Here is a 27,095-nt window from a genome sequence, read left to right on the forward strand (position 1 = left end):
TCAAATCGTAGAAACAGCCTCTCTATGTATGCAGGAATAAGGCTACATACATCTCTCTCTCCCCAAACCCTAAATTGGGGAACCTTGTGGACTGCCTTTTTGGATATAATTACAGTAGACTACTAATATAATGGATCCATAGAACGCATACAATAATTACACATAGACCTATATATGGACCGAATATATACCAAAAAGTTGGAAGTGGAATCTGAATTAACTTTCCAGCAAGTTATGACAGAATATCTCACCCATCTTTTGGAGCATTTAGTCTTTAGTCAATTATTCTGTATCATATAGACCTAGTGCATGTGGACCTCAGAGCTAATGGGGTGGAACATGGTATAACTGAATGAGACATCACAACTTCTAATTCTCTTAGAAAAATTGAGCTGGCCTTCCTTTTGAGTTTTGACTTAGGGGAGTTGAAGTTGGAGAGAAGGACGGTTAGGTTGTATGGGTTGGTTTTTGTCAACAAAGATAGATATCCCGCATTAATAGGGATGCCTCTTACTACTGCTATAGCCCAAAGGAAGCACTACCAAGTAAAGGACATTTGGGAATAAATGCCCTTAATTAGTGAAGCAGATTGGCAGATGACAAAGCTAGAATCATCTTTCCAGTTCAAGGCATTAGGAGACCAGCTCATACCCCTATATTTCTGTATCTCATTTTCCTTGAATTACCCAAAAAAAAAATAATAATAATAATAATAATAATAATAATATACCATCAATCTGAATTTTTAATCTCAGTGCACATACTCTATTTTCTGGATCAGACACATTTAATCCGATTGCTAGATTTTGATTTAATCACACCCATCTTATTGTGCTCAAAATGACAAAATCTAAAATAAATAAATAAAAATTATTTTAATTTATAGGGAATATTAAATCTATTAGTTATAAACTTCACATTAATTGTATAATATAATAATAAATTTTATTTAGACTCAAATTTTAAATGGATCGGATGGAATCAAATCCACACCTAATCCAATTATTAATCATCATATGCAAATTCTAACATCTAAATCTAGGATAATCAAATGAAATGTCAAATTGGGCATCAAACTTGTGAACTCCATTGTTATCATGATCTAATCTAATCCGAGTCCGACCCTATTTTATCAGATTTTAGGATTGGATCAAATTGAATAATAGATACTGATATAAAAAATTCGAATCATCCCTTATTTGATCTCATCTGACCATTATATATGTATATATTTATAAACATATTTACTTATAAAAAGACATGCATATACTAATATATTTATTGACATATTCATTTATAGATATGTTTATATTGCATTTTTTGTAATTTTTTTTTATAAAGACATGTATTACATTAATATATATGAACAAAATAATTGAAAAAGTACTTACATTTTTTTTTATATATAAATTGTTATGTTTTTTCTAATAGTTCATTGAAATTTCCAGATTTTGAATTGGATTGGATCAGATTAGATTCATATATCCCACATCCTTAACGGATTTAGATTTGAATCACCACTTATAAGATCCAATCAGATCAGATCTCAGATATATGCTATCGGATTGGATTCACATATACCTTGATTCAAATCCAATCCGATCCATTTGCATCCCTAGCTCTAGCATGAATCTCATCCCTTCTGCCAAATAATTTGATATGCAGTTCAACTATGATAGATCTCCTCTGGGCTCCTTCATAGGACTGCTATTATTAAGCTCCCATTGGGGAGTGCTTATTTTTAAGCACTTATTGGAAAGATTGCTTATTTGAGGTCAGGACTGCATCAATAAGCACTTATATGTATTTAGGTAATAAATTGAATAAATGTTTTTTCAGGGAAATAAGCCCATTTTGAATAAACCCAAAATTTTGGCTTTTTTCAAGCACTTTTTGAAAAAGTATTTGTTGTGTTTCTAGTCTTGGCCCACTACATAATTTTCAAAATGCTTATACTATCCCATTTGAAATAAACACTTTTTCACCAAACATAAGCACTTATTTATCCAACAAACACTCCCAAATGACACCTAAGAAGGGGAAAAAAAACTAAGGGACTGTTTGATAACATTTGAAGTTGCTGAACTAAAAGACTTTTTGCTTTGTCTTATAATTGTTAACATTATTAAGTGATAAAATTTTCAAGGTTATAGTTATTTACGCAACTAAAGAGTCAACCATTAATTAAGGAACCCGCAGACTCCTTTAAAGCTTATTCACTAAAATCTTAGCTGTTATCAAACGGCCCCTAAAAAATCTGAAAATCAAAGAACTTTTTTTTTTGAAAAAGAAAAGGAAAAAAAAAAAAACAAGTATATTAATTATGGGAATGGAAGCCTTGTATTAGTTTATTGGCGAAGATCCCAGAAATTTGGTTGCATAAAAATCAACAATGGTTGCATATATAGATGCCCAATCAACAAATGGGCAGTTGCGAGACATGAAACCAAACCACTTTTATCAACCAACCACACACACACAAACAAAGCTTATTGCGAGTTTCAAGGTATCTATCAATTATCAAGCACCAAGATGCTTTAACCCCAAATAAAAAGAAAACATGGGATCATGCATGAATCCTACAACCCACAAAGCACTGTTTGGATGGGAAACAATTAATCAACAATATTATATATAAAAGGAACCCAAATGTTCATATTTTATCAGCAAGTTGGATTTACATATTCTGAGTGTCGGGCTGGAGCATGGTAGCCTGCAGATAATACCCAAATTGGCCTCTAAAGAAATTCATTCTCCCTTGTTAGCAAAAACCGTACATCATCCGTTTGCGATTGCTGATTTTATAAAACTTATAAATCTTCTAATAATGGCAACATGTTTCCCATAAACAAATATAAAGCTCGTTCCAGAGTGCAGACCATTTTATCAACTCTGAACCCTGAACCATCATGTTCTTTTATTCCAATGTATAGATCCAATAAACCAGACCAAAATGGGCCCAGTTCTAGTCAATCCAGTTCTATCACCGTTCAACTCTTTAAATCTCAGGCCGATAGCATGTGGCTTAAAAACTGTGGGCAAAAAGATAAAAAACCAAAATAGTAGAACCTATAATGATTTTAGAACTGATCCGTACGCCACTGAATAATCCCCACTTGATGGATTCGTCCAAAAGCAGAATTGTCCGTGGCCATTTCTGAATTCTTGTCTTCTATGCTTTCATCAATCTCTATGGTGTTATGGCAATTCTGTTGCTGAATTCTCAGTATCAATTAATATATATAGATATATAGAGAGAGAGAGATTGTAATTTGGAAATGATCACTGTTTACATACATGGAGTAAATTTTGGCAACCATCACAGATTAGGCTAGGCAGCTCAGGTAGTTTGACACTTTGGGCATTTGAACCAGTCTATTCAACAGTTTACTACATATCAAATCAATACAGGGACCAGGGTCCAACCCCTTTAAAGGCCGTTGGTCTAATCACTCTTCCAGCCGTTTTCTCTACATTGTATAGAGTATAGACTCCCAGTAGACCCCCCTTTGATCATCATATACCATTCAATCCATCAATCATGTTCTTGCACATGCATCCATACTTTTTTATCTCATGGGCCATCCTATTTTCATTGTTAACTTATCCATTTGATTTTTACTGAAGCAAATGAATTTGATGTTCAGTTTCCCATATCAAGAGCTAGGGTAGCTGCAGTCAGAACTCTCAGAAGAAGAGAAGAGTCAAGAGAGCAAGCCTACCCACTCTCTTATTTCCCTCCTTGTCTTGAGAAAAGCAAAATGTAGTACAGATATCATGTCTCTCAATCCTTTCAACTGTGACTGTGAGAGATTATGTGTAGAAAGACCCCCTGTTGTAGATGGAATTCTCACGGCATTTCCCAAACTATAAACATCAGTTTTGCTTCATATGGTAGATATATATTACTATAATAATAACAGAGAGTACCATTCGACCACTCAAATCAATTGGGAGGAATTTCAAAGTCGTACCCTTTTTTTATTCACCCTTGAAGGAATCTTTGCTTGAGTATTTCTTTTGTTATCAAATTAGGGCAAGCTACCCTACAACCTACATTTATGCGTTAAGTTTCAGCAAGAAAGACCTCTGCCACATGGCAAAGTGTTGTTTTGGGGTGGTAGATTTTAAATATAAATTTGGAACTTCAAGGATTGTGGTTTTCAAGGGAAAAATCTAAATTATGAATTGAAATTTGTTAGAATATCTCTATTAATTTATTCTAATATGTTGCTCGAGGCCTTGAGGCCTCCAGTTCAGTTTTTTCCGTTATACAGAACACTGACAAGAAGATCAGAAATGGTCCATCCAATAAGGGACTCTATTGGGTTAGCCATATGCATCTGCTTGTCATCTCCGAAGCCTTTTACTTAATTAATTAATTAACCATCTAATGTATATAAATTTATATAGTAGTCTATTCAATTTTCAACATAAACTAAAATGTTTTGTATGTAGGTCTGATCATACTTAAAATTATTTAAACCACAAATTTCTTTATTTACAAGACCCATATAAAATGCCTACCATATCTAATTCATTAATAAAAAAATATACAAACTAATAAAATTAAAGAAAAATAGACACTATATACTAGATACATTAATCTAAAACATGTTTATATTCCACAAAATATAACATTTAATGATTTTAAGAAAATTTATTACATAAAGGGGGCTCTCTTTTATTGGATTTTGAGAGAGGGGAAAGTTAGTCAATAGGATTTTGATTCCCATTAATTCTTATTCATTTTTCAGATTAATGTGGAGACTAGGAAAGTTTATGTTCTTGGATATACATACCCACATAGGAGGAAAGTTGCTAACACTTGAATGGGACAAAAATGCCCATTTTAATAATGGATTTTATGACTAAAATAGTTATTATCTTATTTACTAAGAAATAAAAGAACATAGATAAATACACTTGCCCGGGTAAATATCTCCCAAGAAAAATTTATCTAAATAATTACATTTACCCAGATAAATAATTTATCAAAAAAACAAATGGGGCCAAAGAAGAAAATCTAACGGGAATATCAGTTTTAAGTCTAAAGTAATTGAATGAAGTAGAAATATCATCTAAAATTTTGTTAATTAGCATTCTAATAATGTGTTCATCTTATTTTTTTCCCAATTCTTCTTCTATCAGTTGGCAATAAAGGTTCCATCTAATTAGACCATTTCATTTCATCTTCACAAAAAAATTAAATAAATAAAATAAGATAAAATAATTAAGACAACTTCATTACTCTCTATATGTACTAGTACTATCAAAATATCAAATCCAAATCTTCTGAGATCCGACCTTGCTATCAGGCCCATCACCCTCTAGTCTAGCTAGGATCAACCCCACCATCACGCTATGTCGTTGCATGCCTTAACTCGTGTACAATCACAGGCACGTGCGACCCACTAATAAGAAGCACTTGGGAAAGCCAAAAGAGTCCCTTCGCTTTTGAAATTTAGAAAACAGAACAATGGCCCATTCTCCGATCTTCCTGGTTGAAGAAGCAAACGATGGAGACACTAACTCTCCTCCTCTCTGTCACATATGTTTCTCTTTGTTTCAACAGCCAATGCATGGATACAGTGCAACCATGGTGCATGGCTAATGCAGGCTTGCAGCTGCCTAGTACTTGATTTATACAAACAAACACAAGTTTTAAAAATAATAATAAAAAAAAAACATACTAATCAAACCTTTTTTTTTTTTTTTTTGTTTTGGAGCAAATGATAGAGATCATTTGTCAGGAGTTGGTCTCGTATTTCAGTAAAAGATCAAAGTTCTCACACCATTGAGGGTCCAATCCTCTGTCCCTGGGCATTATTAAAAGGGTATAGAGTTCACTTGTCAGGGTTTGGTTGCCGGATGATGGGGACCTACAAAGGAGGGTACTGCTCCTGCTGCCACTAAAAAGGAGAGTCAGAATTTCTTTCTTGTGTTCATAAAATGGGAAGCTCGAAAGATGGGCTAAATTTGTTGTTTAATTCTTCTTTATTCATCCCTAATAACTAGTTTAATTAATGCCCCAAATAATAGAACTTTGATCCAAGTGATACAACTGTAGCCTTGGTTGATCAAATTAAGAAGACATTGTTGTAGGTGGAAATTCTTTCCCTGGGCTAGCTCCAGACTCCACTACTTGATTTGGGTGGTGTTTGGGGCCCTGCTACCCCCATCTAGTGTAGCATATTCTTTCTCTCCAAAGAAGAAAAAAAGTTGGTTAAGCAACCTTATAGGGTTCACATGTTGGACACTATTCAGTGAGTAGATTGATATTGACATTGGACTGGTTATTGGTGGATGTAGAGAGAGAAAAAAAAAAGTTTACATAACCAATTCACCAGACAAAAGGTGAGTAAGAAGGGAAAAAGAATAGGTTCGACCCCAAAATGCCCACCCATGCATGGGCGGGTTCCAAACAAGTTGGTGGGTGATCCTAATTCTAATTAATAAGGATATCATATCAGAAGATCGGGTCTAGATATCTATCCATCTTTCCATCTAGCTACTGGCAGCTATACAGGCTTTGTGGACAAGGGACCATCTTGGTTCTAGGCACAGAGGGCACATCTTGAAATTTGTACCCCACATAATATATGTACCACTAAACTGGTCCTGTATACCTTTGGGCTTTGGCTTTGGTTTTAATGGAAGTATTTAAAAGAGGGTTTTTCTTGACAGACAAATTAAAAGTTTTCTCTCCCTTTTGAATGAACTATAGATATAAGCACAGCTATGATTGGTTAAGATATATGGGGGAGAAGATGAAAAATAAAAATATATAATATAGAGTTAAGATATATGGGATAAAGAATTGAGTGTGGGTGGTTAGAAGTGTCATTTGATTGGGTTTCATCATTCTGAGGAATTAAGTGGAGTTATATCGGCTATGATTGGTTTTGTGGGTGTTTATGGGTAAAATACTGCCATATTAGTATCACTTTGTCATTGGTATTGGTGTTTGTTGTACATGAAATCACTGTTTAGTTTTACCGATTATCAAATAAATATTAAAAAAGAAAAACGATTGGATTTATGTGCACGAGGCATTGGGGGAACTTCAAATTCTGATTTCACCCAAAGCCACAATGTTTATTGAAATGAAATGCTTGCCTAGAACTTTGTAAGTTCAGGTGAAAATAGCTTCATGGGGTATTACTTGAAATGCCCAACTAAACAACAAAAATAATAAGCATTTTTCACTTAAACATTTATATAAAAAACACCCATAGACTCAAATTCATACATTATTTCCTCACCAAAATAAATTGTTTGATAAATTGTGTATGTATGTATGACCACTGTGTTTTGTTTTAACCAACAATTTATTTTGAAACCATATGATTTTAGGGTTTATTTGACTGACGTTGAATCGGAATTAAAATTCATTGAAATTGGAATCGAAATGATTTATTTCCCTAGCCTGTTTGCTTTGCTTTGGACAAGAATTAGAATTGGAATGGGAATGGGAATATCATTATGGCAGGAGTGGAAATAGAATTCCCAATCCATCCAACCAAACCATTGAATCATTCGGATTTCAACCAAACAGACCCTTATGCGAATTAAATAGCAATGAGGGCGCGGTCATCTTTTTATCTTGGGGCCAGAAACATCAAATTCAAGATACAGGGTAGCAGGTTTGTCATTACATGCCGTATGGACGATGTTTAGGTAAAGACCGAAGCGGAGCCCACATCTGAACACAGAAAGTATAGTTTCATTATTTAGAGGTCGTTATGAGTAACGAGGGTGTTTTAATGGGTCCCACCTCATAATCAATTCATCCCAACATCCAAGCATGGGAATTAAGTTGGTTTAATTACATGAGTCGTGGGCCCAACTAGATCTGCCACGTTTCAATACCCTATAGCTTTGTCAGGCTTGAGCATCTATATTACATTCTGCAGCATTGCAAACATCCATGTGCAAATGTTTTCTCTACATACCGGAAAGAGGTGGTCTACCTAATTATTCAAGTCTATGCTGACGGTGCCAATTTCCTAACATCTACCTTATTTATTAAGTCCATACTATAAATAAAGAAAATTTTTATTTAAACTGCCTTTGTTTTCGATGTAAATATGAATCCATGTAAAATTTCACCGTCGCAGTTCATATTTATACATGTTTGTTTTAGTGTAAAACTCTACATTCGGTCCATATTTTCAAGTATTTGTTTCTACCGCAAAACTTACACCAAAAATCGATGTAAACCATCTAATTGGCTGATTTTTTTATTGATAATCGATAATTGATACCTAAGTCATTGATATACATTTACATTAATTATCACATAAAAAAATTTCAACGGTACATCCAAATTTTAAACCGATCCATTGATTTTTTTTCATCAACTAATTTTTACATCAATGATTCTTCCATTGAAACCAAACGCAGCCTTAAGGAATTGTTTGAATAAGTCATTCAGACCCCACTTTAACTTAACCCAACACAATTCAGACTGGGCTCCAACTCGAAATGAGGAGGCCTGAATAGATTTGAAAGAATTTGTGAATGTAGTTTTATATAGTAACAAAGTCAAAAGTAGATTAGATTAAGAATATATACAAATTTTATCAACACATAGATATTTTATACATGCATACATGTATATATAATTGGAAAAATGGTATACAATTTAAAATAACCAAGACTAGAGGTGCAAATGGATTGGATCATGATCTGATCCTATTTTATAAAATTTGGATCTCTCCGGTTCTGATCTTCAGATTGGTTTCAGATTTGGATCACCCCTATCCAATCCAATATATATGCTACTTATTTATTTATATATATATATATATGTGCATGTTATATATATATTGTTATTTATTTATTTATAAATATATTATTTATATTGTATTTTTGTAAATTTATTAGATTATTTATTTTTTATAAAAACATGTATATATATCACCAAAATAGTTGAAGATACTTGTATTTTTTGTGTTTCTTTACTTAAATTGTTATGTTTTATTTTTTAATAATTTATTTATTTAAAAAAAAAAACAGACTAGATCAGATTGGATCAGATTCAAAGATTTGATGGTCTCATTTGGATTCAAGTCCAAATCCACCTTTATGAAATCCGATCAAATCTCCCCTTAATAATGTCCTATAAATTCAGATATACTCCAATTCAAATTCGACCCAATCCATTTGCATTCCTACCTGAGTCCTCGACCTAAACCGAAACCAAATTTTGATCAGTCCCAGGCGTAACCTACAGCCTCAAAAACTGAGGCCAAACATATGCAAAAGTTCTATTGGATTAATTGAGGCTCTGGTTGGATCGACCTATCCCTAACCCTACTGCCTTTATAGTTTGGGTTGAGTCGGAATCATATAGACCTGGTGCGTGCATGACAAAAATCCTATTGGCGGTAAGTATTATTTTTGTAAAATGACTTTATTGGGTCTCAATAAAACTAACATTACCTAAATATTTAATAACCTAACCAGTACATCCAAAATCAGATTGGATGAACTCAAAATTTGGCAATTCGATACATCTGAAACTCAAACCCCAAACCCTATCCAGCCAAAAAGTTAAAAAAAAAAAAAAAAAGAAAAAGAAAATATTCAGCCATAGATAATGTCTATTTTGGTTTGGTTAAAATTTGTGATCTTTAGGGTGCATTTGGAAATGATGCAAATATGTGTGAATGTAAATATATAGTGTAAAATGGTTCATATAAATTGTAAAATTGGGCAAGTTTTGTACTGACAAATTTATCTTTTTACCAAACAGAGTTTTAGCTGCAATGAATGCAAAAATGAATCGAAGTGTAAATTTACCTTAAACTGGGATTTACACTCCATTTGCATCATTTCCAAACACAAGCTTGGAAAAAAAAAGAATGAAATACCCATTTAGGAGGGATGAAGCAAAATGGCTTCTAGCTTTTTAAGGTAAATTCCATACAGAAAACCTATAATCTGTATTTGATGAAATATCTGAAGAACCCAAATCAAATGTCAGCAATCATCTGAAGGAAGGACTATCCGCCACAGCCTCTTTGAATAGCTTTTCAGGAGTGCTTCAAAGCAACTGAATCTTCAGCTCGGCATCCAAAACAAGCCCTGCTCCTTATTTATCCGATTGATATCAATGCAACTGGACTGATTGAGGTCTGATCTTACAATAAAACAAGTCCAACTGCCTGGTTTTCCGACGTTGACGAGATGTCGATGAATTTCAATTGAAAATTAAGAATCAGTATCTTATTGTAGTTTAGGGGTAATGACAAATTAAGCACCCCAACTTTTGATTGCAATTATAAGGTAAGGCAGGACCTTGTACTGTCAGATTTTCAGAAATTACATTTAAGCTATTAGGAACCTGTATTCATTCAGCCCGTTTCAGCAATTTTTTATAGCCTTGCATTGAGAATATCTTCCCATAAAATAAAAAGTATATAAATACAAAAATATTCTAGCCGATCTTGTCTGTTAAACGGCGTTCAGAGTGATTAATGGATTTCCCAAAATGCCCATTCAGGGAAAAGAATTGTAAAATGACATAAATGGACATGGTTGCTTCAACTAGTATTCTCTTTGAAAACAAAACCTCTTTTGCACAAGGATAACTTTGAAAATTTTAAACGTTTCAAAATGCACATAGTATCACATGTTACAGATAACTTAGGGGATGCTAACGGCTAATCCTGAATATTGATTTCTATGAAGCAAAAGATACCTTATTGTTTGTCATATATAAGTGAAGAAGGTTCGAGTCCTCAAGTGTCACTGTACCCCAAAAGTACAAGGGTACCTTAATCTATGCAATGTTCCCTATTTTTGAAATGAAAAGCAATTATCATGGGGTGGGGCTGCCCCCTTAGTTCATAAGATGGTGACAGTCAAGGCCACATGTCAATCGTTATAGAGAGGTATGGCCAACGCAGGCAGGTACAAATTCCACGTGGCATAATAAGAAAAAGATTGTCGTATCTTTCTCTCTCCTTGCAGTGCATCTCGCAGTTGTGGGCATTGCCTGGCTACCAAACATATGGGCCAATTATAAAAGTCCAGTGCCCACTACCACTAGCTTATGCCTACCAAAAAAAAACTCAATTGGGTCAAGCTATCCACTCACATCGTAAAAAGAGGCATCAGTATCACCGCATCAGATGCATACATCTGGCAGCTGGGAGGCTGGATGGAGGTGGGTCCCCCCCTCCCCCCTCCCCCCTCCCTTGTAATATACGTGGCTGGCTTCAGATAGCCCTGTCCCTTTACATCACTACATGTTCACGTGGCACGTTAGTCATCTTTTTTTATTGCAGAAAAGAAAGAAATGATCCTTTTACCAGATTGATTTGGCTACATCTCATCCTTTGATTACCAAAAGGGCATATCTCTAACCGCTATTAAATGACAAAATTACCCCTCTATGTAAATGGCATTGTTTTATGAGAAATTTCCTCATCCGTATCATGTACTTTATGTGTCAAGTCAGTCCCTCTATAATGCCCTAAACTTTCGAATTTGTGTTTAATAAAAAATATTAACGGATAGGGGCCCAATACATACAATTTAAAACATTAAGTAAAATAACAGCAATATCTATTACGTGTCATCTAATTTTCTTTATTTACCACTTTTACATAAACCAAATTAAGAGACGGACAGTTCAAATGCAGCAACTGTAGCGGAGAATCGTTGCGTTCTTTAATGCAAAGTTTCTACAATCTTGTTTTGCATGTCCGTGTCCAGGTATTACATTCCTATTTCATCCATATCTGACAATGGCAAACGCAAAATGGGGTTAATTCCTGCAAATTCAGCAAATTGTTCTATGGGTGACGAAAATACATAAACCTCCACTCTTGATTTCTCTACTGAGTTTACCAATTTCTCATATTTCTTCCCCGTCTCTACATTACGAATTCTAAAAAGCTCGTCAGTGATTAGTAAGGTTTGGATAGTCATTAGCTCGTATGCAATCCCAATGTACTTGGTCCTGTAACAAACCTCAACACTCAAACGAAATGGATAAAATGCTCAGAAAAATATCATAAAGCGTAATTTTGCTATTTTGAAATTATTTAATGTAAAGACACGTTTTGAAAGTTCAAGATACTACAGAGACATATTTTCAAAGTTTAGAATACTGTAGAAACACGTTTTAAGGTTTGGAGACTGGCTTGACAACCCCCATCAGAAATTTTCCCTTGCTTTAAATTTAAATCCATCATTGATCTAGCCGGTCGGACCAGCAACCCAGTGATCTGGTTATAATCCTGATTTGGGCCAATCTCTAACTAATTATATCACAGAAATTTGTTGGTTTAACCAATAGCCTGTGAATCTGAACGTTGAATCTAGCATTGAAACTCATATTGACCCGACTTAGTATTTTACACTGCTTCATGCTTAGGCCATTGGGTCGGTCTAACCCAAGTTTGCCCAAGTTGCAACCCTAGTTGAATCTTTGACCCATCCGACCTATTTAGCAGGTTACTGGATCATGGGATGATCTATTAATCAGAACAGTTGAACCACTGAAGAGGAAAAAGCGATTCAACCTCGGAATCGGGTGTGTAAACCTATCAAAAACGATATTGTGTCAAAATCACTCCCCCAACCCAAACCAGAGAAAGAGTTATCCCTCATATAACTTCACTTAAGCAATGTTCACAAAGTAAAAGACAATCCTTAGGGTGCATTTGACAATCCTTTTCACAGTAAAAAGGAGGTAAATCCTTAAAATAAGGAATGCCAAATGCAGCCTTAATGTATAATTTGTACTACCTTAGACAGCTGAGGAAGAAAAGGATCAGATGCTCCTTTGGAAACTTGAAAGACTAGTAGGATCTCTCTTTACTGATGGTCCTGTCGATGATGCCCTGCACGGAGAGGGAACAGAAGGAACAAAGTAATTAAGGGGAGAGTCGTGTTACTGTTAGCTGCTCGGTGGGCTTGAGACGGGCTCGTCAGCCCAGGCAATTGGTAGGCCGCCCATTAAGTTGGGTTCGTGCTGAATGCGGGTCCATGATTCGCCCATAATCCAAATGTTTGTTTCCAATCCAAACCATCCGTGGCACTTACAGAATGGATTATGGACCATCCTGAACCACTTAGTCACTTGCGCCATGTTTGGTTTGATAGAAAATAAGAGAGTATTAGCCATCAAACCAAATACATCTTAGGCTCAGTTTGCAATGAGTATAAATACAAATATGTAGACTGTAAATTGTTGTATTTTATTTTATTTTGTATGTATTTGTATTGTACATACTTGTATTTATATTAGGAGTATAAATACAAAAGCTCGAGCTTGAGCTTACGAGCTTTTTGTCTCGAGCCAAATTTCAAGTTCAAATCTCTACCCCGAATTAAGCTCGAGCCTCATAATTTCTTGACAAGCCGAACTCGAATAGCCAGGCTTGAATCCACCCCTAAATTTGTACTGTTTCTAAACTAAGCCTTAGTCTCAGTTTGGAAAGAATACAAATACAAATATATATGATGTAAATACATATAAAATAATACAAGATTTTGCACCGTACATGTTTGTATTTGCACTCCTTCAAAGTTGAGCCTTAAGCTATATTTGGAATCGGCATAAATCAAGAACGATATAAAAGTTTACACCAGTTCGGTTTTATTGGCATTTGAAAAGAGTGTAAATGAAGATCGATGTAAAACTCCACTCTAGTTTAGATTTGTTAAAGTTTGGATAGAGTAGAGTTTTACATTGTGAACCGATGTAAAACCTCATCAAGCATAAAATTTTACATCAATTATCGATGTAAAACTTTACACTTTTTTATCATCGTTTTTAAAATACAATGATCAATGTAAATCATTATCAGTGTATTTTTACACTACTGATGTTTTACACCAAATCGAAACGAATTGTCCACAAGTATCACCCATTAATTCCACCATGTATGGGACTGGACAGATTTCACATCTAATATTAGCCATCAATAGTTTTAATTCCTTTTTTTAATGTGAAACCTATCTTATCTAGGAAAGAGGACTTTTTCTTTGAAATGTGGCAATGTCGTCTTAGGAGAAGCTTTCTCCATTAATTGAGGGAGGGAGAGGAACAGAGACTCCTTTTGAGTTCATGACTACTTTGCCACATGGAAGATTCCTGCGTCTAGAGAAAAGCCACTCCATAATTTTTTTTTTATTTTTTATAATTTTCTCAAAAGATTACAAAATTAAATTCACAGTTGAGGGGTTTCGATTTTGATTGAGGCTGGGTGTGTGTTATCACCCCTTCTCTTCATGTTCTTTGCTTTTCTTTATTATACTTTTGCACTATATCAATAATCACTACAGCTTCTCTCTCTCTCTTAATTCCCATAAGATATTATAGTTTGCACACTTTGCAGTTTCAGTTGCACATAATGTCGTTAGTTCATGGATCCTAAAAGAGCACATGATGCAGCCAGGAAAAAGCAAAAAAAGCAAAATACTTTTTCAATATCATATAGCAGAATATTGTCATAGCAAGCTCTAGGAAATGTTGTCTAGATGTCAATTATCTTTTCTAAAAATTCAAAAAAAAAAAAAAAAGAATCACATGAACTCATCGCGTTCTACTTGTCTCAATCACCTCCAATAGCTCCACATAAATGCGCCTACAATTACTAAATCTTATGTTACACATTCTTTTCTTTACTGTGATCTCTACATCCTTCCAGAGGTCGGAAATGGATGCACCTACAAGCAAAGCAAGAGCTATCTATCAACACTCCAACATCTCCATATGATACTTCATATTCATGAATATTTAATTACTTTTCATATTCATGTATCCATCACATCTGCTCCTAACCATATGGGTCGGTTACTGTTTCACCATTCCCTTCTGTTCAGTGCCATATCCTTTGTTCATGGGACTTTTACTACTTTTGCATCATTTGTACGGGGCTTTTTCTAGTATTACCATAAACCAATTGACCATGCAACCTACTGTATAAATGTGAAGTTGCTTTTGAACCTTCCCCTAAAATCCAAAGTCACAAATCATATGTACCATCGTTTTCTTCAGCTTTGATATTTTGCTTTAGTTAATATCGCTTTATTTAAGAACTAATGTTGCTTTTGAACCTTCCCCTAAAACCCATCTTTATATGAATATAAATAACAATATTTAATAATATCAGAAAATAATTTAAAAAAATATCCAGTCAAGTCTTTTGTTGCATGGTGAAGTAGATGCATCATAGATTTTGTCTAATTCAGAAAAAGAAAATGAAAGTTGTAGAAGATTTCACTTAAACATAAAAGTACATTTTATAAAACATGAATCAATGAAAAGTAAATAAGCTCTAAATTTAACGTGAAAACGTGAATCAATGAAAAGTAAATAAACTTTATTATCAATGATTGAGATCTAGATTTAACATACAGTGAATACCAAGAAAGTTCAGTTTGTAAAACGTGAACCAATGAATAGTAAATAAACTTTCCCAAAATCTCTTCAAGCTGCATTTTCCTTTTGAATAGAAAACAAAGGCAGATGAACTTGCACATTGTTGCCAGGTAATTGAAAGAGATTCGGCTGAAAATTTGTACATGACATCAGAAAAAAGTCGACTAGGGTTTTTCTATCTATTTTTTCATTTTTTAAGACAGAGGGTCAAGTAATCAAATAAAAGAATCCTTTGGGGGACCAATATCTGACTTTGGAGTAATTTTTTTTTTCTGTAGTTAATGAAAGAGGATTCATTATTGTACTCTCTTTAAGCTTAGATTTGGATTCATTTAATTATCATACATGAGCATGTCCTTGTTTTGAATCCCACAGAAGATACACAGCTCTATAAAAGAACCAAGATGCATACATCTACCCTGTCAACGTTAGAAGAAGGTTTAGACACATGGGAGGAAAAACAACACAGCTCTGTATTGGGCTGTCAAAGCATCTACCGCATAATCCGGAAGAAATGGTACAAGCACATTTGTGATTATACAAAGTGTGCTTCAAGCGCCCAGAACACCTTTAGTCAAACGTACTCTGTTTGTGCACTGCAGTGCAGAGTGGGAGCTATCAGCTATCCAAATTAAAGGACATAAAAAAGGACGAGTAAACTGTAGATGAGCATGTTCAGAAATAGTTCCATTTGTGTTTGGGAGTCCATCCAAACGGACCCATCTATCCCTATTGGCATCTTGCATAGTTAAGCACTCAAGCAAATAATTATTTGTGCAGTGATATACTTCCATCATTACGTGTATCCATGTATGTCTGCATGCATGCAAACATGTTCACATGGCCTTGTCCAATTCATTGAAAACTGAATATTAAGCCTTCAGTGCATTTGGGATCTGGTACTTTTAGAGAAGAAATGATTCTAAGATAGAATGAAAGTGAAAAACAGTGAGGTTTGATAATCACCGTAGAGGTGGTGGTGGTGGGGGCAGAGATGACATAAAAGCCATGAAAATCATTAGTGAGATGGAACATGGAAGAGTAAATAAATATTATTTGAATGAGTAAATGGAAATAGAAAGAAGAAATGCTTTTGATAGGATTCTTCCTTTTCTTTTTTCTTTTTGATGAGTTTCTGGTAGGCAAGTACTACAAGAAGAAAGTAGAAATAAAGGCTAGAAAGTACAGTAGTTTAACATGGCTGAGACTGAATTAGCACATATGCTTCAACTGCTTGTGTGCCTACAAACATCTTTCTGACCACAGAAAGGAAATGATTCTTTGTATGTCTCAATTTCCAGCACTTCCAACTTGGAGACGAACGGCTTGCTGCAATATTCATGTAACCAAATCTTAGTTCTGCAAATCTACTAAAAGACAAAATATAGACTACCAAATACCAAAAACTACTGATTACCTGAATGCATGACAAAGTATATTGGACATCACTTTCAGAGATTTGGTGGTGGAGAACAAGCCTGATTCTGATACAGTCAAAAGCAAAAAACCCATCATTAGGTAAAAAGTTGGCATCTGAGAACAAAGCCAGTAGATTACTGGATTCTACATTTTAGTGTCTGACAATGGGAGCTTTGTCTATTCCTACCACCTGGTCTGCATCTGCAAACTTGGTAGCAAGTAGTTCTTTCTCTGTTTGTGGGCCTTAATCACTTATAAAACAGGCCAGCTTTGTTCATTTAGTTGTTAGGTTTATCATCAGCCTGAAGCTGATTTGTGCTAGTTTTCAAACAATGCTTGGGTCTTGTAGTAAGCAGTACATATGTTCAAAGGAGAGGGGCAAAGTGACAACAATTAAGTTTCAATTATATGTATTAGCATATCACGTTTATGCCATAGAAGTATGAAACAAAAGCATGACAACATGCACTAATCAGAACCGAAAACTCACCCGGATGAGCTTACTGGCATCACAAGTATACCATGCTTTTCCAGAAATTGTGTGAGCTTTTCCACAATGACTTCAGAACCCTCCAATACATGAAAAAATATCTGGCCATGCAATTGATGAAAATAACTTTATTATTTTCAATTATTTATTATACTAAAAGCACTAGAAGGGATCAAACAAAACAAGCAATATGCGGTCCACAGTGAAGGATAAAAGCATTCTCAAAATTCATACAAGGTTTTCAACATGTCTGTGAGTGTGAGAACCGAGTAGCCACTGTGCACAAAAAATGTCAGAGGTTAGGTTATCCAGTTCACCCCTCCCAAGACTCCAGATAGCTGGGACCAACATTTGGTAATGGCCTTTTTTAAACATGTCTAGTAATGATTCATATCACATTATACCAATAGACCCACTATATGCTGATGACAGATGCTAAAGTTAGAAAAATTCAAAGATCCAGGTTGAAAGATATAAGCCCTCTGAATAAACTTAATGACATAGCCCCATTTTCAGTTTCTAACTGTTAGGTCAGGGTAAAAATTGAGGACTGAAACAGCTATGTTGTAGCTGTCTTGTAATGCCCTTGCTGACCATTCTTGGACAACATGGCTTCTTTGATATTGAATGAAAATTCATTCTGTTGACCATTAAAAATAGAGGACTGAAACTAGAAAAAAGTAGAATCTTCCATATTTTCTTCTGAGGAAATGAGCCAGAACTACTAGATAAGGGCCTTAGACTAGGCAGAATTACCAGCATAGCAACCATAAGTATAATTGAAAAGCAAGACCAATGTTGCACTAGTGATACTCACAATATTTGTTTCTACTGAAGATACATCCACTCTTAGTTCCTTGATTTGATTCAGTCCTGCTGCAGAAAATAAAGTCAATTACATTTACTGGAGAACAATATTGATCAATTTAGATAACAAATAGCCTATGCTCACAGTATGGGGTTCAAGTGGCACCCTTTCTTGAAGACAATCCAAAAATTAATCGGTATTACTTCACAGAGTCCCTTAATCTTAGGGAAATGCTAGCGGTAAAAGTTATCTTGTACCAGATACAAGTCCATACACCATATATCTTGAACATTGTGTCAGTCCATACACAATGTTCCTGATCTGTGATGTATGATGCACTCATACCCAATGCAAATGTATGGCAAACATTGCTATTAATCTTAACCCATGTGAGAATGTCAGACACGTAAACACATAAGTAGCACTAGCCTCAAGAACCCAAAGGTCACAACTTTACTGTTTATTTCATACACCAAATCTATTTTTATGTCTTTTATTTCATTATATAGTATAGAAAGAACTCAGATAATATGATACATGGAATTAAGCAAATTTATATTAATTAACAGATGGAAACAGACATGAACAACTGGGATTTGTCTAGATCAATATATTAGCTTGTCTCTGAATGAGTAGAAGTCTGACCCAGACATATAAAAAATTTGAATAACCTTGGTGCCAGGGTTTTAAATCACATTATACACAACTGAGAACCTATTTCCACAACACTAGAAAATGCAACCAAGTTTACCAACATTCTCATGTTAAAATATAAAAAATACCTGCTAAAATTTTTGCTTTCTTGTGATCACCCTCAAGCTTACCAACATTCTCATGCAATGCAACATATGCAGCAGCACACAGGATGCCTATTTGCCTCATTCCACCACCAAGGGTTTTCCTGAGCCTCTTAGCCTGAAAAAGAGTTGTAGCATGGGTATCCATTTCTACAAAGGAAAGACACTGCTATTATTGCAAGTAGTTCACCAATACCTTGGCAATAAAGCTCTTTGAACCTACAATCACAGATCCAATTGGCGCACCCAAACCTTTAGACAGACAGACCTACATGTTCAATCAGGAGATAAAGATGCAGAGATCAAGTCATTTTATAATATAGTGGGGGAAAATGAACCATTAAACAAAATTAAGGTGCGACTTCTATGAGTTCACACAAGATTGTTCACCTTGCATGTCAATCAGGTAAATGTAGAAGAGATTTCACTAAAAAGGGAAGAATAAAAACAAGGGAAATAAAGGTAAAATTGCAAAATAATTAAAGAGAACTATACCGAAATTGAATCAGCAGCTTGTACAAGCCTACTAACAGGAACTCCAAGGGCCTGGCACCAAATATCAATGTTAGAACTGTAGAAATAGTAACAACAAGCATTTGAAGTGAAACCACATAGCAGTACTGCAACATTAAAGGAAAATAATTAGAATTCCTTGCCCATCAATTGAGAGAAATATAACTTTTTTGGGGTGATTTCCTCAGAAGCTTTGGAGTTTGGATATAACCATCATGAAATGAATGCATTCATGGATCTTTCTCATCTTTCCTTCACAACCATTAGTTGTTAAATATAGAAACTAATAAAGGGAACATGCAGAACAGCATCAACTTTCCTTCAAGCTGTCCTTTATGATAATATATTTGTCAGCATGGGGTTATATCCCTAGTCCCAGCACTATGACTGAGATGAGATCCAACTTCAACCGAGTTAGATCCCCATCGTCCACCAAGAGTGATCATTAAGTCACATCATTCTTGGATTAGTAAAGTTATGAAAAGAAAATCAAGTAAATGAATAAAATGAGCTAAAATAAGACCCTGTAGAATAATTCCAATAAAAAAATTACAATCCAAAAAACAAATAAAAGATTTATCTGCATCTACTTTATCTGAATTCCCACTTTTTTGCAGCTGTAGGATTAGGGAATTTGCAATTAAGTATTTAAATAAGATTCATGGAGAATCCCCCCAACTGATTACACTCCATAGTTTTTTCTGATTAACTAACATCCACTATTCTTCTCCACTATTTAAATAACATCCAAGTTTTTTCTGATTAATGCATGAAAGAAGTAGAAAATTTAAATACTTCTCTTTTTTTGGTGCAGATGAATTTGCAAATTTTAAGTATATGTGGAGTTGAGAGAGAGAGAGAGAGAGATGGCAATTGGAAATTTGGAATAAGCACATAAAGAAGCTAGGTGGGAAATGAGAGATCATGGATCTTTTCAAATGGAAGAGAGAGAAGATGCAGCTTCAGGGGTGGAGAAGAATAGTGAAATGGATGATTTGAGGGTTGAGAAGCTTAAGGATAGTGATAGAGCTTTCAGGGTAGTGATAGTGCAGTGATAAGAATTGATGAAATGGGAGGAGGGATAAAGAGCATAACACGAGTTAGAGGAATAGAAAGTGGAGGCAATAGTATTATTTTGAGTTGTAGTGACCTGATCAGAAAATGGATGAGATGAAGGACAACTGAGATTCTTCTTAGGTTTTCACTTGTCATTCTAATTAAGGAAGTACAGATTATTGGTTGAGGTTGTCATTGTAAGAGCATTGGGATTTATGTTTGAGAAGGAAAAACACTATACATAGAAAGAGTGTTGAAAAACCACACTAGGTCCAAAGAATATTAGAAATAGAACCTCAAAGAATCTCCCAAGATGATATAACAATCAGCTACTCTAAACTCAATCATCTGATCTCTTAAAGGCACAATAAGCTTTGTTCCAAAAATCATTTTTCTCTTTTCTTAACAAGTACTTCAGAAACTAGGAAGAAGATTAATTTTAGAAAGTTCCCCATTTTCCAAGAAAAGGCCCCAAACATTCAATAATCAGTTTACTTTAAAAGGAATAACTCCAAGAAGATGCCTGAGGTGAACATAGATGTTTGAGAAGGAAATATGATTTATCATTTCTCTGTTTTTTTTTTCAAATAACAGGCAGGATTTTAATTTTGTTCAGATGTTTAAGTCTATCAAAAATAACTATCTCTTAAGGTCACTTGCTAGGTAAAGAGGTGGACTGAATATGGACCTAACTTTAGCTATCTTTTGCACAAAGTGACCAATCAAATTTGAACCAATATTCTCATTCCCGAGATTTTAGCATTGCACCAAGCAATAACCCCTGCTAATCCATAATTTTGCAACTAGATCGTGATTTCAATGTATTCTTCCTTTTTTCCAGGAGCCAAGTCAAGTAAGGTGTAGAACGAGTTCTGAAGGATTTAAACCAAAAAAAAAAAAAAAAAGAGATATTCAGTTCAAGATTGCAAACTGTATAGCTATGATAGTTTATAGAGAAGAAAATGCTCTAAAGTCAGCAAGATATAGATTCCAGAAGAGTTCAACGTGCATATGATTCTTTGATATTACATCCAGGCAACAAAGGAAAAAGAGGAAACATAATAAATTTAGAGAATGCAAGCCCACTGAAGGATCGTTGAGGGAGGAACCACCACAGAACTTCCAAAACTTAAATACCAAACAGGATCATATCATGATAATGTGAGATTAAATCTAGTACCTGAGGAAATAGCGTTTGTGGAGATTTAACACTAGTAGATCTCATATAATATGGGTGGAATGACTGAGGGATTTTATTTAAATTTTTGTCCATATATATTGGTTCAAAAGCACCAACATTTAATTTCGCATAAAACAAATCAAAAATAAAACCACACAAATCGCAGCCAAATAAAGTTATGACCTACTACTATATAACTCAGATACAACAAATTATCACTTACAGTTGATGCATTAAAAATTCGTGCCCCATCAATGTGGAGCTTCAACCCATGTTTTTTAGCTAACTCTCCTACTCTGTCTGTATACTCAACAGAAATGCATCTACCACCAGAACTGCATTGATAACAAAGCACTTTTTTGAATAAGAAATTTGAAACTAGCAGTTGAAATTTATAAATTGTAACAAACAAAATCTATTATGGTTTGTATTCATAACGAGTTGGATATCAATTTATTGAGATGACATGCACTAACCTTTAAGAAAGTTAAATCAATAGCAAAGCCCAAATAACAGAGTCAGTAAAGCTAGATAGTTCTACATGTCCTCCACTATTACTCCACCATGAACAAAACAATGATTAATGCTGAAGAACCTTTAAACCTGCATGTATAAATGAAACCACCTCCACTAGGAAACATAGAAAGAATGGCAGTTTGTGGTCAAAAGAAATGTTTGATGAACCTGAAGGCCATCAACAGTATGAACCCACAACCTTCGCCCTTCCACTGCCTGTGGACAAAAGATATGTCACACTCAAAAGATATCCCATGAATTGAATTGACCACCAACCAGGCAGTGTATGTGGTTAAGAGGCAGGATCCTTTGAGGAGGAAATACTTGAATAACACCATTTGATATTTTTTTAAGGTTTAGAACAACAACTATGAATTGAATTGACCATACAAAAAGGAGTTTCGTTTTAACTATTCATTCTATATATCAGAGGAACAGCCGAATGATCCTAAAGCTATGTAGACATACATCAAGTAAACCAGGAACATCAAATAGAGAACACTGAGAAACTTGGATTGTTTTCAAATACAGGGGCAGAAATGCAAACTGGTTTCAGGCTTTCTGCCATTCCTCAAATCAGTGCGGTCCATGCATTTGTGTGGCTTGTATATCCTGATCAGTTTGTCTAAGGTGAACCATTTCCATTCCTTTCTGAAGTAATAACCCATACGGTTGAAAAGAGCCAAACTTATTATCCACCGTAATTATAGATGTGGGACAGATGAGGTCAAACACAGCTTAATTGAATAATAACATGGTAAAGAGATTTGGAGAGTACAACAACAAATCTCTGGCGATTCTTAAAAGTTGGAATTAATTTTTTTCTAGAAGTATTAGGCTCCATCTGGTTGTTAGTAAGATATAAGAAAACAAAATAAAGTGAAAAAATCAGAAAAAAAAAAAAAAGAATAGGAAACGAGAAGAAAATTGATGAAATCTTTATTTTCAGTATGATGCTTGGATGGATCCATCCATCCATTTCAATCAAGGCACTCATTCCTTTTACATTCTCAAACAGTTTTGCTTAAAAAATAACGAAAAAAAAAACTGCCATTTGAAACAAGAAAAGTCCTGTTTGATCTCCTACACAGTCCGCAACCAAATAAGCGCTTATTTTATTACTTGCAAATTTTTCCTCACTCTCTAATTTTCTTGGCAACCAAACGCATCCTTAAGGTTATGAATTTTAAAGGAATAAAATTCCAGTATATCTAAACCCATTCTTCGGGAAAACTAGGCCATTCATAAAACATAAGTTAGTTCAATAAAGCAAAAACTGCAATATAAGCAACCTTATAGTAGAAGAGAAATTGTAGCATCCTGAATCACAATTTAATCACAAAAGAACAAGACATAGTACCCCACCAAACCCTGTATTTACAGAAGAACCCAGGTGGCCAGGTTTATGTTTTGTCCTTTTGTAACTGAAGGAGATCATGATGGATGGCCAAAGGTTCATTATGCTGACATGGATCTCAGGTAAAACCCCACTAAAAGAATTTTGCCCACAGCCATATGAAAACTAGAATATTCTATAAAGAAAGTCCAAGGAATATCCCACCTTTAAAACCAAACATTACTGTGAAAAAGCAAACAAGTCAACATACACCACAAAATTGTAAACTACCTAACAAAAAATAAATAATAATAATTAAAAGACCAAGTGGGTCTTATCTAAACATCCACCACAACTTAAATTCATGTAATAAAATATAACAAGGCTCTTACTTTGCATGTGTGTTCTCCAAGCAGATAAGCCTAGTAGTTGGGTAGAAAAGCTCCCCCTTAGGATCTCTTATGGCTGCTTCAATCAGCGAAATATCCATTGTTCCATCTGAATTATTCTTTACAGTCCTGGAATGTACATGCCCAATGGTCGAGATGCCTCCATTCTCGTATACATGAATATGGGAAATGTCTCCAAGAATGACTTCACTTCCACGAATCTCACAGTGGACAAGGACACTTATAAGGTTACCCATAGTGCCTGAAGGAACAAATAGAGCTGCCTCCTTGCCCGTGATCCTGGCTATTTCCGCTTCGAAGCGGCAAGCTGTTGGATCTGCACCCAATACGTCATCATCAACTTCAGCATTTGCCATTGCGGCCCTCATTGCTTCAGTTGGTTTCGTGACTGTGTCAGATCGAAGGTCCACCTTTCTAACCACCATTTTTGCAGAAAATATACAATAAGAGCTCTGCCTCCTCCCTGTTAAGACCAAAAAAAAAATCTGAGACAAAAAATAACAATTAATAATAATATTTTTTCTCTAAACATAAGTTCCTGTTGGAGCATCCTAATAATTTTATAGTTCATAGTTCATACTGACAGAGAATTCAATAAAAAAGAAATATTGGAGCATCCTAATAATTTTATGAAGTAACAGCCCTTCTGTTGATGCTCTACTGTGGAATCATCAAAATTCAAACGTGGAAAAGTGCCAAACTAGTCTCGTTGAAATCAAATATAACTTCAAAATGTCCCCTCTACCCTCTATTTATGTGGGTACTGAGTACTGACTCTGGAATGCATCTATTTCATCAGGTGGCCAAAGTAGAAGGGCAGTTCGATCAGAATGGGCTATTCAGTCTGGCTGCTAAGATCGCTTCCAGGATAAGTGAAATAAGTCGGTAGTTCTACAAGAAATCTTGTCTTATGTTTAATGATTAAAAATCAGATAAAAAATGTTGTATTAATAATAAATGATTCCGCTTATGGCTTGCAACCAATCTTCTTACCTTTGTGTTCTGTGCGCTGAAATCAACGATTCTCTGCCGCACACCAAGACCCACGCTGCTCGACCTCGACCTCAATTAGTAACTGCAAAAAGCCTTCAGCCCTTCACTACCACAGTTGTCCTGTTCCTTATATGGAAAAGTATGGAACAGAGATTCAGAAACCATAAAACCTTTAACAGAACGCCGAAACCAAGATAGCTACTAAAGATGCATGAGAATCTTTGGATTCTGAAAATGACGCCTTGAAGCGGACTGAAGACGAAGTATCGAATCTTCAAGTAAAATCCAATTTAAACCAGAAATCGCAATAAAAAAAAAAAGGTAAAAGAAATGTTTCCACTCAATCTTCTCTCTTTGTTATTCCAGCAAAAGAAGCAGAGATGGTTAATACTCGACAAAAAGCATGAACTGGGTCTTATTTATACACGAAGTCCGACTTAATCCATGATACAGAAACTTAACATTTCAAACCTCGACGGCTCGACTTGCACTTATCTGACACGCACCAGTAGAACGAGTCAAGAACGCAAGAAGAAAAACCCAACCACATGTAGCTGTAGTGAGTGCATTCCGATAACTACAAACAAGTGGCAATGCGTCCACTAGATTGAAGTAACCCGTCTAACCCCCCAGATTCCACGATGCATATCCAGATCTTTTCCTAATAATAAACACAATTCCCAGCTCTAGACCTCTAGTGGTGGATTCCCGCCTTCCCCGTTCCTCAAAAGAGGAAGAAAGATAAAACAGCGACGGACTTTTCGGCTGCTTTAATACGAACCGTTGGATCGAATCCAGCTCCTCTGAAACTTCAATGGCGGACTATTTATAGTTCATTCTCCGGTATATTAAAATGGAGGAAGACAAGTTCTATTTTGATTCTCCGCCTAACTAGGAAGTAGGAACGAGTTCAAATCAGCGCCCCCACCCCCCTCCCCCCAAGATTGCCCCCACATCTCCCGATGATGACATCACCATTTCATATCATCGGGAGATGTTCCCAATATACGAAGGGGATGTGCTGTCGGACGTTGGGGGAGGGGCAATCTTGTGGGGAGTTGATTTGATCTGGCAAAGCCTCTCAACCCAACAGTGTAAACGTGATCCACATTCACCCCCACAGACATGCTCATTCGAGTTCAAATCAGCCCACAAGATTGCCCCCCACAGATATGTCATCATCGACGTTCTCAATACACGGCGAGGATGTGCCATAGGAGTGGGGGCTGATTTGATCTCTGCTCATTGCTCACTCGTTATGGTTAACCATCATCACTCATTACTGCCCGTCCCGGTAAGTACAATAGCTATTGTTCACTAATTAGGTCAGGTTGAGGCCAATTCTAGTTCATTCCAATATTCTAAACTCCCAATTCTAACCCTAATCCAACGTGACCTACCCAACCCTAACCCTAACCTTAATTAATTCTTTCAATCCTAACTCAATCAGATGTCAATTTCAAGTTGGGCCAATCCAACCTTTTCATCCCTTAAAATCTAGTAGAAAAAATAAGTATTTGTTTATCATAAATTATGACTTATAATAGATTTTTTCTCAAATATAAATTCACAAAATCAACAATAATGAAACACAAAATTATGGAAATAAAAATCACTAATAACAACTCATAGGATCAAGCAAATAATTTGAATCTATTAAATAGGTCACACGTAAAAATAATAAGACAAAAGTAAAAAACAAGTAATCAAGTACCTATGAATAACTTAAAGAGACGGGGCTATACAACTATGATACATCTAAATACATCAATGTATGTTATATATAATTATATATATGACATATAGTAGAGTTGTAGACTAGTAGAATAGTAGTCTAGTACTATAAGGGGTTGGGTTCGGGTTGGGTTGGGTTGACCCTTGGTCAACCCTAATCTAATCCGAACTAAGATCAGGTTCAAGAATTTCAACCCTAACACTAACCCGATCATCAATCCAACCCAACCCGGCTTTTTTAGGTTGAATTCGGGTCAACCCGGTCCAAGTTGCAGCCTTACTAGTGCTTGATTGATTTGCCATTTTAGGGCTGAAAACATATCGATCCGATCGAAACGCATACATCAAGGGATCCGAATTTGGTTCGTTGGCGAATATTCGGGTTCAAACTCCAAAGCAAATCCCCATTCAATATTATGGTTTTAAATACCGGAACG

At 35.3% G+C, this 27,095-nt stretch overlaps 1 protein-coding gene across 16 annotated transcripts; it reads right to left on the bottom strand.

The window, feature by feature from the left end:
- Positions 1 to 16,428: 16,428 nt before the first annotated feature.
- On the bottom strand, positions 16,429 to 25,836 carry LOC148878793 (low-specificity L-threonine aldolase 1-like). 16 transcript variants are annotated; one of them, XM_088960162.1, is made up of 11 exons: positions 25,431 to 25,836; positions 24,925 to 25,050; positions 23,914 to 24,394; positions 21,893 to 22,004; positions 19,416 to 19,466; positions 19,117 to 19,188; positions 18,906 to 19,038; positions 18,133 to 18,191; positions 17,316 to 17,416; positions 16,824 to 16,890; positions 16,429 to 16,735 (listed from the first exon to the last, which is right to left on the bottom strand). In XM_088960162.1, the coding sequence occupies exons 3-11, from the start codon at positions 24,354 to 24,356 to the stop codon at positions 16,697 to 16,699; spliced, it is 1,077 nt and encodes a 358-aa protein (XP_088816288.1). In that variant the 5' UTR covers positions 24,357 to 24,394; positions 24,925 to 25,050; positions 25,431 to 25,836; the 3' UTR covers positions 16,429 to 16,696. The 16 variants fall into 16 exon arrangements, with proteins under 16 accessions (XP_088816288.1, XP_088816298.1, XP_088816286.1 ...); XM_088960172.1 differs by having other exon boundaries at positions 18,133 to 18,188; positions 24,925 to 25,044; positions 25,431 to 25,809; XM_088960160.1 differs by having other exon boundaries at positions 24,925 to 25,044; positions 25,431 to 25,809.
- Between the last annotated feature and the right edge of the window lie 1,259 nt (positions 25,837 to 27,095).

Source organism: Nelumbo lutea, chromosome 1 (assembly GCF_056320005.1).
Source record: "Nelumbo lutea isolate HS-2025 chromosome 1, American lotus-T2T, whole genome shotgun sequence".
Taxonomy (NCBI): domain Eukaryota; kingdom Viridiplantae; phylum Streptophyta; class Magnoliopsida; order Proteales; family Nelumbonaceae; genus Nelumbo; species Nelumbo lutea.